The sequence below is a fragment of the Bactrocera oleae genome, chromosome 2 (assembly GCF_042242935.1).
Source record: "Bactrocera oleae isolate idBacOlea1 chromosome 2, idBacOlea1, whole genome shotgun sequence".
NCBI classification, from domain to species: domain Eukaryota; kingdom Metazoa; phylum Arthropoda; class Insecta; order Diptera; family Tephritidae; genus Bactrocera; species Bactrocera oleae.
Window position 1 is genome coordinate 59982672 of NC_091536.1, and position 18963 is coordinate 60001634.

The window sequence follows — 18963 nt, forward strand, 5'->3', positions numbered from 1 at the left end:
ACATCAAAGCAGTGAAAAGAAAATGTTCTTGAAAATCGTCGAATCACTATTAAGGAAGTTGCAGAGGATGTTGTCACATCAATCTGTTCACGCCATTCAATTTTCTCGAATGGTTTGGGTTTGGAATGTGTGGCAGCGAAGTTGTTCCGAAACTGCTAAATTTTGAGCAAAAGCAATGTCGCATTAGTATCGCTCAGGAGTTGTTGAATGACGGCAGCAACAATTCAGGTTTGGTCAAACTACCAGATTTGGCTCCCAGTGACTTTTTTTCTATTTCCAAAACTGAAGAAATCAATTAGAGGAAAGCGTTTTGTCACAACTGATGAGATCAAGTCAGAATCGAAGAAATAGCTTATGGCTATACCGAAACGCGCATTTCAGAAGAGCTTCGAGGATTCGAAAAAGCGTTGGCACAAGTGTATTATATTCGAGGGGATTACTTTGAAGGGAAATATATCTATATTAATAAATAAGTTCTTTTCAATAAAATTCAAAATTCACATTTTTCTGTGAACACACCTCGTATGTAGTTTTATTTTCACGCGATCGAAACATTCGTATCACGAATTTCGGGTGAATGAAAAATTATGTTCAAATGTGAATTATGCTATTGTGAACTTCGGCAATCTGTCACAAAGTTTTGATTTAGTGGCTTTGAAAAAAACTTTTTAAATTTATAAAGCTAATTATGCGATTGCCTTAGCTTAAAAGCGTGTTTTTACCACATACATATAACTTTTTTCATCTAATCAGACCTGGTCAATAACAAATCATGTAGATACAAATTTTCGGAGATGGATCAATTTCCGTTCTTTACCACAGAAAAAAGATGTAATGGTACATTTTGAAAAATGCAATTTTTTTATCATTGTTTTTTTTTTAGTTAGGCATAATTGGCCCAACGATGCTTTAATTTCTTTAACGAAGGGTGGACTCCACATTTTTGGCTGTTTCTTGTTCTCTAGTGTGTACCAGTGGATTCATGTTTCATCGGCGATCATGCAACGAACGTCAAACACTGCCCAAAGTCTTAAGCAAGATAATGATCTAAGTGATTTTTGAGATGAGATCAAAACAAAAGGACGTGTCCAATTCGAAACAAACTTTGACAACAGCCGTCTATGAGAATGTACTACACGGTAGTAGATTTTTACCTAGCAGCCCTCGTGTGTAGATTGATTTAGTAGTTATAGATTTTTTCTAGAATATTTAAATAAATGAAGAAGGAAACATTAAGTTCGGGTACATACTAACTATTTATACTGTCAGAATTCGTAAGAATTAGTTGTGAAAAATATTTTTAGGTATCTAAAAAATTATAAAACTGCTCTTGGATTCAATATTCAGTATTATTGCGGGAAGTTATAAACCAATTAACTTATAGGTCGTGCGCCTATTTATGATAATATAAGAAATTGGTCAATATCATCAATTTTTAGTACTCGTTATATTGCAAAGTTTTACCTATATCTTATATTCGACACAAAGTTAACTAGAAGTTTGAAAATCAATCCATTTGGTATATGGGGGGCTAGGAACGTAAATGATTTTATCTATTGTTAACTTCAAACCACTAACACAGGTTAGATGAATTTATACGCTGATTTCGATCCTTTTTAGGTCACAGCACTAGTTTAAGTGTAACGGGCCGCGAACCATATTACGTTGAAAACAGTCGAGAAATCTATAGGATATGAAATTAGTAGGTGACGCCATATCCTGACTTTCTGTACGAGTTTGACGATTCTGCATAAGCATAAAAGACCCACCCATTGTTACTTTCAATATTTGATGGTAAAAAGAAGACTTAACTTTATTTGGTGTTTCGAGGTTCTCAACTTTTCCAAATGTTTTTCGCACATATGTGCACTGTACTTAAATCCCTTTTAACGAAATTTTAAACTGAATAGAGAAGAAGTAGATCCAAAAGAATTAAACGGTCTATTGCACTCCAGGAGCATCGATGCTTACTAAATTGTAAGCACCAAAGAGTTGCAAATTGACGAAGAAAATTGGAAACAAAAGTTTAAATCAGACAACTGAAGCCTCAGGCATATGTAATATTGCATAACGAAATGCCGACACGAAAGCACAAAACACACGAAGACAATTTATGGTTCTGTTTATTTACTTTAGCCGCCATGCTCTAAATGAGATTTGTTATTTATGCTGGAGTCATGCAATTGTTCTAAGCCAACCTCCTCCTATTTTTGTGCCGTTGAGCACGCTTTTAGCATTCAACAGCGTCTTTTATCAACGCAATCGAACAATTTGCAGAGCCAAGTTTCATAAATGATTATTTGCTTAAACACGACATCGTAACCTCAAATAAATGCGCTGCACCCAGACAGAACAAATACTATTTTGGTTAGTTTAAATTTACCGTTCTTAGTGCTATTTTCACTGACCCAGATTTCTATTATTTTTGCTTTTCTTATTTTTCCTTTCTGTTTCGCTGGAATTTACTACTCACATCATCGCTTACTAAGCAACATAATATTATATTTAAATAGCATACATATATACATATATGTTTGTATATTTTACTCATTACTCGCATAATTGAGTGCGTTTACTTTTCTCCAATTGTCTGCACGCTTTAATCTAATTGTTTCCCAATTAATGCGGTTAACAGCAATTTATACTCGTAGTAATTACTTCGTTCTTTTTTTTTCCTTTTTTATTACAATTTCTTTCGCTGGCTTTTTTTTAAATGTATAAGCTTCATACGTCTATGTTATTGCATTTTCTCATTTTGTGGTTGGTTGGTATTTTTTTCTTATAATTTTTTGCTCTGGTTTTAAGCTTTCAATACTCGTTGTACATTTAGAGATGGATGCATTGAAGCGAACAATAAAAATTGCAATGAATTAGGCGATGCGTATAATAATTGGAAAATAATTTGGGATCAGGCAATTAAGCCTATGTATTTGCTTTGTATATGCGTGCAACCGTTTACGGTAATTATGCAAAAATTTTTAAGCAAAAGTGTTTAAAAATGTACTGCCTCACAACCATACACTTCACATATGAGTTGAAGGTAGCTGACTCAATATTACAGGATCTAAAAATATAGCAAATAAATATGTATCTTCTCTACGCATAAATTCAATCTCTGAGAACTAAAATATAAAAATTTATCTTGAAGGAAATCCTGGCGGAAGCCCTTTGATGTTTCTGTTGTAAACATACGTTACGTACATACATATATAGCATACTGAAGTGACCTAACATAGTTAGTATTTATGACCAATGCAGACGCTTCGAAAATTTGGTATGGAGAAGATTCTACAGAAATTTAGAAGAAATCAGAAAATGACGTCGGTGCTGTAAGCTAGAGGCTAACGTTTCTAAAGATAACATGATAACAACTCACAAGTCAAGCATGTTCTCATTGTATTTGTGGTTAGTGACTTTTAAAAAATTATTGTTTCAAAGTTAGACAATATTTATTGCCCAATGTTTTACGGCAAATGGATTATTTTTAAGTAACATCTGGGAGTATCTGAGCGTATTTTTGTTTTGTGGCAAATTATTTATTTTATAAAAGTAATTGAATAATAATATGGCCACACTTTACTTTTACTGGGCTTAGCCTAGCGGTTCATTGTTATGCAATTATTCCAGTCACCAAAATATTTTCTAGATATAATTTTATTAATTTATAGTTTTATGTTAGTATATTAATAATCGTTTATGGAAATCTTTTCAAACACGCTAACTATACAATACATTTTAATACATATTTTCAGAGACGAAAGTAGCCGTTTATGACATAGCTTACCTACAGTAAAGTACATTTTGTTAAGCCGCAACCGCTTTTTTAGTTAAATTATTAACAGTAATAAAGCAATTGCATAGTTTTAGGCGCACAAGTGCAGTGTTTAATAGTTTTGTCCACCGAACGTTTATTTGTAATACCTAAAACTAATCGGGATAGATATAGAGTTATATATATGTACATATAAATAAGCAGAAGTGTGACCTAATCCCTGAACTAGAGGAACGAACAGCCACACTTACAAATATTATTTAAAAAGCGTATTACATCGCGTGCCAGCCAGTACACCTTGGTGGAACAAGGGGCTCGGATAACTTGCGCGTAGTGTTAAGGAACTCTTCGAACCGGTCAAGATGAGTCCTGCTGGAGGGAATATTAAGATGTACTCAAGGAGTATAAAAAAGAGAGTAGTAAGGTAGAAAAGAAAACCGAGGTAGCTAGGCTAAGGAAATTATTGTCCAAGCCCTACATTAATATATCAAAAGCACCGCAAGCCTCTACGAAGCGTAGATCCAGGAAGTTGAATGCTTCACAAGAACGTTTTGGCATAGCTCGATAAGCAGGGGATTGGTGGAGAGTGGATGGCCCGAAAACGAAATTCGCAACATCTACACAAACTGATCATAAATTGGAATCTATTGCTCGGAGCTAGATCTCTGGCGACGCTTTAAGCTTACGGAATACTGCCGTATCTTTCAGACGGAAGTCTGTGAGATTAGGAAAGCGGCTGAGTTAGTTAACAACGTAGAAAATAATATAAAGAAGATCACAATATATGTCGATAGCCCAACGCACATCGTATTACGTCAGAGAATATCCTTAAAAACTGGGAGGCAGTAGATGTAGTGGCTACCAGGAAGCAGCTACATATATACTGGGTTCCAAGCCACATGGGCACTCCGCGAAACAAAATAGTTGACATGATTGCCAAAAGTGAAATCTGTCTAGTTACCGAACCAATACAAGAAATACACAAGTCGTTAAAATGATAAATAATTAAATTTCCGACTTATAAACGGATCAAGGTGATAAAGAATGCCTTAAGAACATACAGGGTCGGCAAGATCATGTGCAACGGCTCCGAAGGAAAACGCGCATAATTTTTTATTCATACGGTGTGGAAAACGCTGCAGAACGTTTGTTGGCTTAGTGACAGGTTACAATTTACTAGCCTCGCATTTAAGCCGAATGGGCAGGGCAAGAACGACACATGCAGGAAGTGGCGTGAGAAAGACGCTGAAACACATCTTACCTAGAACTCGCCTTAGATAACTAGAAGCTTCGCAGATCGAGGGACTATATGAAGTATCAAAAGTTTGAAGAATGCTGCCGATTGTAACTTAAAAACAAGATAATTGTCTGATATTTGTCTGATAAACTGTGCTAACAATAATGGAAATGGCCTATTATATACATATCTCTTACATGATTATTTTAATGTTGTGTGTACTTGAGCGAACTGCTGGGATCTTTAAGTGTTGTTTTAACATCATGAGGCCCATTTAATACTAAAATAGGTTTTTAGATGATGTGATTCCTTATCATGTGCTCTTTTATTTGAACAACTTTTTGAGAAAATAATTCGAGCAACAACTTTGGCGTGAGTAGACAATTGTGTATTAAACTTCGTTATTTACAACAAAGGCTTTATAAGGTCAGCCGGTAGTTCGTATTCTATTAGGTATATGGGGACCATTTTTTGATCCGACCGAACTCATTCTTGACGTACAGACATACTATTTTCAGAAAAGATTTTCTCCGAGTTTTCATAATACGAGTATATCTCACAGATTAACCGTAATTTTTAATAAAAAGTTCCCATTAAGAATTGGGGTCCACATATTCGGTATCTGGGCGGCCTCAAAGGCGCTATTCGGGCAAAGTCTTATCTGGATACACTGATTGATTCTTGATTTGTTACTGGAAAGTGAAAAAAACAAATGGAATTTAAAGTTGTGTTATATGAAAAGTGGTCGTGGTTTTTTTTCGCAGAGTTTCGCACAGAAATATTAGAACAATATTACGTACCGAAATTAGTTAAAATCGATCAAGTACGTTCCGAGATATGGGTTTTCACCTGAAGATTGGCGGTGCCATGCCCATCGTCTAAATTTAACACCGGCTCCTATAAAGCCCTCTCATACCATCTAGGGTGTAAAATTTTACGTCTCTAGCGCATTTATAGATTTATCGCGCTTTTGATAGCTTTTAGCAAAACCTTTATATAGGGAGTGGGCGGGGTTATAATCAGAATTCATCCATTTTCACGTGGTGGGTAGAGATGCCAAAAAGGTTTACCCTGAGCGAATTTGGCTTAGGAGAAGTGTACATTAAACTTATTAATTGGCGGGGCCAAACCCACTAATGCAACTCGTTGTACCTTTTATCCCCCTTAGGTGCCAAGGAACATGTGTACCAAGTTTCATCGAGTAATCTCAAATTATGTTTAACTTATCGCTTACACGGACGGACAAACAGACAGACGGAAAGACGGACGGACAGTAGAACAGTCACTCGGAATTCAACTTATCTCATCAGCTTGATCATTAATTTATGCATAACTCCATATCTATATCGATTAGTTTTAGGTGATACAAACAACCGTTAGATGAACAATACTCTATTATACACTTTAGCAACATGTTGCAAGAGTATAATAAGATACTTCTAAAAAAGGAGAAAAGTTATGGGTTTTCTAGATCTTACGATATTTTCTAATGGTAATAACAATTTTCTCTTAGTTTTTAGTTTTTGTAATGCCTAATAACGGTTATTTTCAGTCCTTATTTACTTTTGTTACAATTAAACCATTATCGTACGCAATTCATAAATATAAATAAATCTAACAAATGGAAATTTAATTGCTGAGTTCTGTAAAATATCAATATTTCTCTATTATTTGTAACGAGCGCTCTTTGGTCTACTAACAAGAAACCGTTAATAAAACTATCGAAGGGAAAGTTACTGCAAAGTAAACCATAAAACATCTGTCAATTTATCAATTTGCACTAGCAGATGATGTAGCGACAGTGGCAGTGACAGTGGCAATGTGGTGGCTAACACCGCGACCACCACAATTACTTTGTTAGCCAACACCGCCAACAAAAAAGAAGAAATTCCAAAACGAAACAAAAACTAATAGTCAAAATAAGAAATAAAAGAAAAGCTAAGAAAAATGTGAATGACTATTTATTTCAAAACGATAACAAAAGTAAAATGCTAAAAATTAGCTTTTAACATTTCACACCATGCTCTAACGAAAATATAAACAAACCGTAATTATATCTTTCTAACCAAACTTATGCATATAAATATACAATATATTTACATAAACATATATACTTACTTATATAGTTAAGTATATACATATTCATCTATACTTGTATGTATATAATGAGTGATGCATTTAAATATACATGAGCGCACTCACGTCTCTGCTTTAAAACATGCTCACCAGACGAAATGTGTACATATGTAAGGTATGTTCATGCATGTACCAATCCTGGCTGCATAATTGCATGAGTGTGTTGTGCGCTACTGCAAAAACTAGTTGAAAATGGTTCAAGAAAGCAATATATGTGGCAGTGTAAGTCTGCACTCAATGCTTTTACACACAAAGTGCAGCTTTAGCTCGTTTCAAATTTCACATTACACAGACAAATATATATGCTTGTACGATGTATGTACATATGTATGTTCATTTAAAGTTGCGTTTCACGTCCGAATAGTTGGCGGTTCGCTCTTGAATAACCGCTAACTGATGCTGTGAATGAACTGAAGCAACAAGATATTTTTATTAGCATATACAAATGTATATGTACGACTTACTATTTGTTGTTGTATCGTTTGCATCGAAAATTTTGCAGATATATATATATATATATATATATATGCTCGCTATATATGTATATGCGAACATACTTATGCTATGTTATATTGTAGTATGTTATGCTACAATATATTACGGTTTGTTATGTTATGTTAATGTAAAGTTTTGCTATATTAGTAAAGCGAATTGCATTAAGGAGCAACTGTGATTGAATTTTTTATAGTTTGATGTATATATCTCCTAAACCGTTCAAGCTATAATAATAATAATAACCCAACGATTACCGATTACCGCCCAACCGACGCGAGAGCGCAATCCGCATACGCGCGGAATTAGCCGAGTCAGAAAAGGCAAGAGAGTTTTTTAAGTGTTGAGATCTAAAAACTGCTCAGCTACAGAAACAAAAATTTCAACAGCTAAGATCTAAAGTTACAATATAATAAATTGTTACATTTTCATTTATTAAGAGAAAACAATAAAGTATTTTTAATTTTGAAAAGTGAGTCAGATAAGTCAAATGTGCTGGAATGAGAATTAAAATCATGACATAATAACCAAACTATAATAAAAACTACAAAAAGCGCGATAAGTCTATAAATAAATGGGCCAGAGACATACAATTTTACACCCGAAATGATACGAGAGGGCTTTGCAAAAGTCGGTGTTAAATTTATTCGATGGATACCTTGCGACCTACTCAACCGATTTCAACCAAATTTTATTATCCTAACGTTCCTACATTACGGTGTGAAAATGGGCGAAATCAGACGAAAGCCACCTACTCTCATTTAACACAACCAAACATTGTCAAAATTGCACTACAACTATTCAAGCCCCTGATACCGAATATGCCAGTTTTATTCCGGAATTTTTATCAAAAATATCCGTCAATATGTCAGATACAGCGTCTGTTAATAGGGATGACACAGCTCGTGTCGGTCATGTTTACTTACGAGTTTGTGTTAATTTTTGTTTGTCTATTCAGTAAGGTTTGCCATTTTATCATGTCACGTTGTCTTGCTACTGCAAGAGCTCTTCGCGTAAAACACGATAGTTTCAGATACGGCCCATTTCTGGCTTTAAGACTTCGTAAACAAACAAAATGGTAGCAATTGGGGTGAGTCGAACCCTAGTGTTGTTCAGGAAACGCAATTTCACCTCTGGAGGTATTTTAAAGCAAAGTATAGCCAAAATTCCAGCCGAAATGCTGCACCAGATCATCGAATATTGGCGTAAACGGGTGGAAATACGGAGCCGTAGTGGCTATTTGGCCATCATTTTGTTCAAACCATAATGGCATAAAATTACCTACATAAAAAAAAAACATTTTGCCCAAATTTAGACCCTGTAAATTATTGAAATTCAGAAGGTATCGGCTTTAATCCTTAAAAGTTGCAAGAATATAAAATGTTCGGTTATACTCGAACTTGGTCCTTCCTTACTTGTTACTTACTTTTCTAAATTAAGCGACGAAAGTTTCAAGCTCATCAGACAGGGCCGAGGGTAATATTTAACGGTTTTTAATACATCAAAGCATTGATATGAATAGATTTAGTAATATTCATCGGGATCTTTTTATACTCATAATGGGCCTGACAAAAAATTGTTCCGTTAATACGTATGTATTATACCTATACATATAACTGGCCCTAATATCTCTCCTAATTGGTTTGTCAAGCTGTTAATTGGAACTTATCAGAAGCGTTTTCAAAAATAAGCATTGTCCTATCCTACCGAGGGGTGTTCGCTTTAGAAAAACCCTCTTCAAACACATACATAAGTACATTGAGACCACTATGAGATGCACGCGATTATTTAACTGACCTCTCTTTTTATTGGTTTACAATTTTTCCAAAGTCAAACATCAAGATCATAATATGTTAATGAAAGAAGAAGGAGAGTCCACAAGAGATGCACACACTAAGTAGGCGAAAGAAATGTAAATTATAATAATTTATTTTAATATAAGAATCCCAACAATAACGGCAAACAGCGCAACAAAGGCAGAGAAGAAATATCATATATCTATATATAATATAAACGCTCACACATACATACATGCATATGTAATGGTATAGAGAAGTTAAATCGAAATCGAAAATTCATTCGATGAGAGTGAAAGTTGGTCGTATGGTTGAATGATTGTTGACGGCATGACTGCTGCATGACGATAATAAAACCACACGATTATGGAATGTTTTCAGTGGGTGTGTGTGTTTACGAACACTTTGTTATGACAGTGATGCTGTTGCGTTAAGACGGTGCCAAACGGAACCAGAACGAGGTAGTTACGGAGGCGCTGTCCGCCGATAGGTAAACTTTGTACGCAAAGTATATGTATATACAAGTTGTACTTGTATTTAAGTAAGTAAATCACGCGTATACGAATATATCATTTTTATACCCGGAACGGGGTTAATTAAGTTTGCGACGAAGTTTGTAACACCCAGGAGGAAACGTCGGAGACCCTATATATAAATGATCATGAGCGTGACAAGTTTGTATCATATATATCATAGCTTTGGTGCAATCAAAGTTCGTTTTTTAATGTTTTTTTAATCAACAGCGTTAACAAATGAATATTGTGTGATGGGAGCACAAGTGACGCCTACAAGCTACAAGAGCTTAACCATTTAAGTACTTTAAAACTTTATAATAATTTGACTTTTATGGATTTTTCTTTGTTAGCCTTTGATTTCCATTCATATTTAGTGATTATGCTGTCGACTGTGACTTTCTTTTATTTCTTTCGCGCCTAACAGCGGGCGCGTTTCGGTGCCGTCATTCAACGATCTGTCGAGTTAAACGGCTGGTGACTTTGTAATTTCGCTGTGAAAATATTTAATTTATTTTTCCAATTTACTTCTTTATCTCAAATTATGAGAATGAGACCGCCCCTTTGTTGTCCGTGCTATAAAATATATTGCTGTTGTTATGTTCCCAAAATTGTTGTCTTAAAGTATTACAGTAATTTGAATTGCGTAAATTTGTGTGCTGTAATTATGAAAAGATTAAAGTAAGCCTCTTCTAATTTTCCAATCTTTGGTTACGGTCGATCGTATTTACTTTCGTTCTCAAACGCAAGATCCGCCAAAATGGCCTATTATTTAATCATGTCAGCTACAAGCGCCTATTGCTAAGAAGTGGACCGGTTCCGTTTGGCTTACTACCCTTTTCATATTAAATTTCCCATAATTTCTTTGCTTTGCTTTTATTATGTAAAAGAAATAATGTTGCTATTTCCTATTTTACCACTCATCTTTTGCTTGTGCTCTGTTCTTTGATTACTCCCACATCTTTCATGTGGTTTCCTAATATGGCCTTTATTGGGTTTGGATTTTTGGCTTTGGACGAAATTTGTTTTTCCAGATTTCACTTTCTCTTAATCCGCTATCTTTCCCATCATCTGTTTGCTTGTTACTATAATTCGTCTATGCATTTTAAATAATTTTTACATTAATATCACAAACATAACAAGGCAGGCTGATTATATTCAGTGGAATCTAAATTTTTAAAATCTAGCATTGACAGTATCGTGAATGTTTAAAAAAAAAAAAAATTTAATTAACTGAAGATAATAATACTCTGGGCCAGAATCAAAGCCGGGAAATACCTTCAGGTGTTGGCAAAACTGTTGCAAGAATTCAACATTCATTGTTATTTAATATATTGAGTTGTTGTGGAAAACGTCAACCAGACGATCGGAATTCATTACATTAGGGATATGAGGTTTAGACTAATACCAATTGCAATTATACTGAGCCGCAAACCATTAATATAATCTTATGACTGTTAAGAAAACATGTCCATTTAATTTCATTAAAATATCGCACACTTTGACCAACCTAAACGGTTCAAAGTCAGGTGGAGAATCGGAAATTATCATGTAGGGTATATTGGGGGCAAAGGAATGGAGGGGTTCATTGCATTAATTTTTGCCATTGCTCAGGTATACTTAAAAACTCATTAACATATATGGAGGCTAACGCCAGTTTTTATCTATTTTAGGCACAAAGATGCACTGTTATAAAAAAAAACACGCTCTCAATTTCATTAAAATAACTCCCACATTGACCGATATATCTGGTATAAAGTCAACTGGAAGTTCGAAAATCTTCATATTAGGTATATGGGGCTAAGAGAAATATTGACACAAAACAATCCATTTTTCACACAAGAGTATAATACAATATTATCATTAATATACCTAAATATTTTCCCTGAATTTCAATAATATATAATATCTTACAGATTTCCCATAAATGCCACTTACTACTGCAATCCCCTGTATCAAATTACAGTTTCATATCGTTATTTAGTGCTTAGATATGGCGTTTTATATGTTATCGATTAATGGCGTTTGGAAGTGTTGCAGTGGTCCGATTACGTCCACCTACAAACTCGTCCTTACTTTTTGACAAGAAACACGTGAACAAAGTTTCATTACGATATTTCAAGTTTTACTCAAGTTACAGCTTGCACGGACAGACGGAGGGACAAACGGATGAACAGACACTCACCCGGACTTCAACTCGTCTTTTCATCCTGCTCATTTATATATACATACATAACCCTATATCTAACTCGATTAGTTTTAGGTGACACAAAGAACCGCTAGGTGAACAAAACTATTATACTTTGTAGCAACATGTTGCAAGAGTATAAAAATATAAGTTAACACCTAAGGAAAATAGTTTTTTGGAGAATAGTACTTATTAAAAAGTAAAGAAGGACTAAAACTTTATGCTAAAACTATTGAGAAAGAATTCAATATTCATTGTTCGATGAAAGGGTGAAAGGAAAGTCGTAGACTCACTTAGTTTCATTACTACATTTTGCATGTCCGTAATATTAAGATCAACCTAATTAACTCAAATGAGTTAGGTTAGGTTAGGTTAGGAGGTCAATCCTAACAGGGATCTCACTTGGACAGCTTAGAACGCTGTTCCGTTGTGGTACCTAAGAACTCCTATATACTGGATCATACGAACTCCTATATACTGGATCATACGAACTCCTATATACTTTGAGCATATCACTAATTTGTTGAGACGGCTAACGTCAGTTTCGGCTATGTCTTTTAGTTTACTGAAGGTAAGACTACCGAGATGTTAAAGCTCAGTCGTGCAAAGGCTGGACAATAGAGGAAAAACTGCTTAGATGTTTCCACCTCACCCTCCTACATACAACTTTGACAACTAGCGTCCGTCAAGATTTTTAGCTTTACCACATGGATGCCTACTGTTCAGTGTCCTGTAGGAACTCCTACGATTGCAGCAAGATGAGCTTTGCTCAAGGCAAGTAGTTCAGTGGATCTGCTACGTTTTACTCCAGACCAAAATGGTATCGCAGTCGCACAGCAGCTGGTCTTTGACCAGCGCCCGCGATGTCCATTGTTTCAATGCTAGAACGCAAGAAGTCAATGGAGATCCAACTCGGTTCGTTCCGATGTGAGCGACGCACGCGTGCCCCTCTAGCTAGCTAATCGGCTTTGCAGTTGCCAGCAATTCAACTGTGGCCAAGTACCCAAACGAGTCTAATGATGAAGTAGCTTGTTGCTATTTCAAGTGAGGATAGAGCTAGTATTGCCGCTCTGCTGTCAAAGTGAATGCGTATGCCAGCTTGATAGCAGCCAGTTCTGCCGGAAAAACACTACAGTGATCCGGTAGCCTAATGCTAAGTTTGACGGAGAGCTCTTTACATAAAACTCCCCCTCCAACCCTTCTAGGTTCGACCCGTCCGTGAAAAGGTCCTCTACGCCTCTTCTCCAGCGACTTCTCCACATCTCTACATGTCTCTCGTCGGCATATTAGCAGAGAAGAAGCTGCCACGAGTGGCCTCATCGACGTAGAGATCCATTTGTCAGGGATGCAGTTGAAGGAGGAAAGAATTTCGCCGTGTCCTTGTTCGGACTCCTTTATATACTCAGCTTCCCTGAGCTTTAGAGCACACTACGCTGCAATAAACCTACCGGCAATGGTTGCTATGTTTAAAATGGGATTAAGTGCTATGGTTGGTGTAGTCCGTAGAGCACCGGAGGTGCCGATGAGAGCCGCTCTTTGGATACGCTCACGCTTTTTAGCAAGTATAGCTTTTTCGAGCGGCCTTCACCAGACGAATACACCTAGCATATTATTGGCTTGACAACGGAGCCAAAAAACTACCTTTGGTTAGAGTCCCCACCTTTTATCTATAGCTCCCCTACAGCAATATAAGGTAACCGATGCGATTCTTACTCTCTCTTTAATATTTGGCCTCCAAGAAAGCTTTCTATCAAGGATAAGCCCTAGATTTTTCAACAGGTTGAAGACGTGAAGAGGCACTTTTGGGATCTTATATCTCCTAGTAAATAAAACAATTTCAGTTTCACTTGGGTTGACGGTTAGGCCGCTTCGTCCAGTTGGATACCACGTTACCCTTCAGTTAGCTCGTAGACGGTATTTAGGAATTTTCTCTTTACCATAGGAACCACATCGTTAACGTAGGCTACCGCCCGACAGCCTCGTTTCTCGAGTTCTTTCACTGGGTCGTTAACCACCAAGATCCAGAGCAGTGGGAAAAGTACCCTACCCCGTGGTGTTCCTCTATTAACCTTTCGGGATGCCTTAGCAATTCCATATGAGATATACAAGTATATGATTTAACACAATCAAAGCTTAATTTAATAGACCCCATGAGGAAAACATCAACTAAAGTATGGGGACTCCCAATTTTATTCTGTGTGTGTCTATGTGGTATATGAGAGCTAGTGTAATTCGTGGTTCGATATCGCACATTTTCGTCATTGAACTATAGTATATCCAATATCATACTTTTACTTAATTAAACTAGAATTCAATGATATGACAAGAATTTATTTTCTTAAACACAATGTGCATAAGTGCTAAATATAAATGAAATCGAGCTAGACCGTGATTGAAGTCCCTTATCCGTAATATATTTAATTTATATTCTTCGGTTAAGCTTATATCATACAAGTATATTATCTCATTTTATTAGGTTGATTTTAAAATAAATAAATCGGACACAATGTAGAAACTAATAAGTGAGTCTACGACATAAGTTAATGAGATGCCATACCTGATTGTACTCCATATGGTTTTTGATTGTTGAATTATTATGTAACTTTTTTATACTTTCGCAACCTGTTGAAAAGACGAGTTGAAATCCGGGTGACTGTCTGTCCGTCTGTCCGTCCGTCTGTGCAAGCTGTAACTTGAGTAAAAATTGAGATATCGTTATGAAACTTGCTACACATGTTTCTTGGTACCGTAAGACTCTGGGTATTGCAGATGGGTCGGATCACTGCCAAGCCCACAAAACGCCTTTAATTAAAATGAAATAAATTTCCATAACTAAGCTCCACAATAACATAAAAGACTGCTATTTAGTATACATTATTACATTATGGAGGGGCATCTGCAGTTCAAATTTTGTTAAAAAAGTTGTCACCCAATTTCAACCATTTTCACACTGTCGATAGAGATGCTAAAAGCAATTGTTTCCAGTAAAGTTTGTTATTATAGCTTCAGTGGTATAGAAGATATGCACATTAAACCTATTATGGGCGGGAGCACGCCCACTTAAATACAATTTTTTTAACTGCAGATGGCTCTGCCTAATTTGATCCTGTATACCAAATGACAGTCTTGTATCTTATTGTGGAGCTTAGTAATGGCAATTTATTTGTTTTTAATTAATGGCGTTTTGTGGGCGTGACAGTGGTCCGATTACACCCATCCGCAATTCCAACCATCTTACGGTACCAAGAAACATGTGTATCAAGTTTCATAAAGATATCTCAATTTTTACTCAAATTAGAGCTTGCACAGACGGACGAACAGACAGTCACCCGGATTTCAACTCGTCTCTTCATCCTGATCATTTATATATGTATAACCCTATATCTAACTCGATTAGTTTTAGGTGATACAAACAACCGTTAGGTGAACAAAACTATTATACTCTGTAGCAACAGGTTGCGAGAGTATAAAAATATATCTGCAGATTGTAGAATTGCCTCGGATAATAAGCCATGCCAAATTTCGTGAAGATACCATGCCAAGTAAAACAGTTTTCCATAAAAGACCTGGATTTTGATCGATCAGTTTGAATTACATCTCTATTCTGTTGTGGTCCGAGATATATGTAGGTGACCCACAATCGGTAGATTCTTTAAGAAAAAAAAACGTGTGCAAAATTTTAGAATGCTATGGCAAAAACTGAGAGACTAAATTGACTCACCTTGTCACGCAGATCATTTACATATACTCTACTCGTATATGGTATCAGACGTTTTTTTTTTTTTGGGTTTTTACAAACTTCATTCCAAACTTAATACACATGTGTATGCCCTGTGCAGGGTATAATAAGAACTGTTATACTCAAATATATTTAATGAGGGTTTGGACAAATGTAACAACCACATCACTATCATTTGCTAATAAACAATAGCATTTCAGCTAATACATACCACTTAAGAGACCACTACCTTCTACATAGCAATAAAAGCTCTGGTACAATTATGAATGTCATATCTTTCTAAACGTTATCCGGCCCCTCTAATTTTCTACACTTTGCACGCAAGCAGTTGCACTGTTTCTGAGGCCTTGAAATAAAGTCATTTCTTCTCTGCGTATTCATTTCGTTGCTGAACGTGTGTGTGTGCAAATATAATAAATGCATATGTGTGCGTGTCCAAGAAGTTGAGCCAATTAAGCGTTTAAAATGGGAAATCTTTCCGATCCACTCAAGAGGAAAATTACACTGCAGGGAGCAGAAGAATTAGTGCTCGTAAAAACGGAGTAAACGTCGGTTGCCGCTTGATATGGTTTGGGTGATTGGAAGGTTGACCAAAGCCTTTCATTTCCATTTCACTTTTCTTTGCGGTATAATTTCGAGTGGAGAATTGTAGCAGGTAATTACGTAGACTTTCGTTTTGTTTGAACGTTTCTTTATGCGGCCATACAGCGTTCCGGTGGAATAGGATTGCAGTTGGAAAGTTTCTATAAAATCTAGAGTAAGGCTTTACAAGCGGTTTAGTTTCAAATTGTAACAAATTTGCAGCAGTTCTACTGGCAAAACGGTTTCGGTCGCATTGAATTTTAAACAAAACTTCTATCTTCCTTAAGTTAGTACATAACACACTCGTAATGTGGATGCTTAATTACTTGTCCTGCGTCTTAATAATTGTCACACTTTATTGTGCACGCGCCACAATCGCTTCATTAGCAGCCGAAGGTAGGAATAATGCCACACCCGGTACGGAAGGTTTTCTACCAACGCCAACTCGTGAGAATATCGAAAGCCCCTCGCGTCCTATCGGCACTGTCTATAAAGCGGAAGACTGCCTGACCAATTCATTAAACTCGGATTCAATTTATTGTCGCGGGTCTCGGGCCATTCGCAACGTAATTAAGAATTTAAATCGACGCGATAAACCATTGGTGTTGATGCGTGGCCTAGAAATTGTACCAATTGAGCCAGTGTTAAACGATATACCCGCGGAGCCTGCTTTGGAGAATGATGACACCTTCTTGGGCTATGTCTCAGAGTATTTGCGCAGTCATGAATTGAATATTAAATTTGCTGATTTACTGGCCGATGAAAGTGAACGTTATTTGGCGTACGATGTGGAACGAAACGCTCAAGGGGACGGTATTCAAGGTGGGTGTTAAACTATAAAAAGTGTTCAATAAAGCACAGTCAACATTTGTCACGCTGAAGATTTGAAATACGCAAAAGCCAAATAATGAAAACCTGAAATATATCGAGACCTAAAGTTATCCCACTATTTATAGTTGTTAAATCAAGAATTCTTAGTTCTATTTCCTCAAACTAAAAAAAATTCAAGAAAATGGAATGTACTTGGGCTAATGAGGATCATGTATCTAGAAAATCACATCTGGTATGATTCGCAACTCCATCAAGTCAACCTATTACGCTTTTATCACACAATAAGCTGTCATATTGAATAGGCTAACTATAGAAATTCTAGAATTCTGGTTGAAAATTCAATTTTTTTTTCGAAATAGGCTTTGCGTATTTCTTTGCAGTGATCATCTTCTCCGGAATTGAGAATAGAAATAAAATGCTGTAGGTTAAGTTCGGAGAATACGTTGGATACGGAAGCAATTTGAAGAATTTACCTTTAATATGTTCGTCCTTTGTTTTAAATATTTACTGAGTCATATTCGGGGATCATATGGTCTATACGAGATTCAGCAAACCACTTCGTTTGTCGCAGAGTACAATAACCCTTATCAAACCATTTTCTGATATCACCAGTATTTTTTTCACCAAAAAACCAAACTGAGTATAAATAAAGTAACAGCTGTCACAAAGGCCAATTCTGAAAAAAGTATTGCGTCATTGAAAACCACACGTCTGAAAAAACACCCGTTAGATAGATGTAATAGCAGAAATGTAAGACAACCGTTAAAAGCATCAATATTCTTTGCAACTTGAAATAATTACAAATTTTATCACTTACTAAAGTGCACAACCTAAATATCTGTAGATATCTATATGAGTGTAAAATCAAAATAGGTAAATCAAAGTGTCCATAGTTTATTCCACATTTTACGAGTGCTTTTTATTCTGGTACCGTTATACTTGGTTATATAATTTCACAGCTTAGTTATAATAAAGGACTTGATTTATAATTTTCATAATGATTTTTTGTACTTAAATATACAGAAGCGCGTAAGAAAGACAAAGGACAAGGGATGATCCTGGCCATGGCACTGATGTTTGGCAAAATGATGGCAGTCATGGGCCTGGGCGGCATTGGAGCAATGGCTATGAAGGCGCTCGGTGTGGCAATGACTGCTCTCATGATGGCCGGTATTGTGGGTATAAAATCTCTAATGCATGGTGGTCATGAAAGCAGTCACAGTGTACAGTATCTCAGTGGTGATGGTCATCATCATATGCGTCGTCGACGTAGCAGTTATGATCCGTTACGACTGCCCTATCGTGGCTGGCAGCAAAAGCAAGCTGAGTTAATATAGATTCAAACGAATAAATATATTTTAAGTTATTAAAAAATATATATTAGCTAGTTGTTAATTATTTATTTTATATGTATAAATGACAGAACACTTACTAATTAATACTTATTTCTGACCAGTAGAAGGCAAATTCAATAAAGTAGTTGAAAAAACCTATGAAATTGAATGTGCCGATTTTTCTATCAAAGCATAAAAAGATCATACTACTAGCCATGAGTTATGCTCTAAGCACTATTTCTAATTTATATTTTAGAGATTAGGAATAATGACTAAAATGTGTTAATGCAGTTATCAAGCCACTCCGAGGAATACAGACGTTTATGGTAGTACTATAATATTTA

The 18963-nt window shown here is 36.0% G+C and overlaps 1 protein-coding gene and 1 long non-coding RNA gene across 2 annotated transcripts; both read left to right on the forward strand.

Annotated features, from left to right (window-relative positions):
* The first annotated feature begins 640 nt into the window (after positions 1-640).
* LOC118683897 (uncharacterized) lies at positions 641-1236 on the forward strand. The gene is made up of 2 exons (XR_004979711.2): positions 641-831; positions 884-1236. It is a non-coding gene; the product is annotated as an uncharacterized lncRNA (long non-coding RNA).
* Positions 1237-16663: 15427 nt separating this feature from the next.
* Positions 16664-18743, forward strand: Osi5 (Osiris 5). The gene is made up of 2 exons (XM_014239675.3): positions 16664-17276; positions 18309-18743. Exons 1-2 carry the CDS (start codon positions 16763-16765, stop codon positions 18620-18622), a joined length of 828 nt encoding a protein of 275 aa, XP_014095150.3. The 5' UTR covers positions 16664-16762; the 3' UTR covers positions 18623-18743.
* The last annotated feature ends 220 nt before the right edge of the window (positions 18744-18963 follow it).

Coding starts and splice junctions, on each gene's coding strand:
- Osi5 (XM_014239675.3), top strand. CDS start 16,763: ATGTGGATGCTTAATTACTTGTCCTGCGTCTTAATAATTGTCACACTT. Junction 17,277..18,308: donor TCAAGGGGACGGTATTCAAG/GTGGGTGTTAAA, acceptor TTAAATATACAG/AAGCGCGTAAGAAAGACAAA.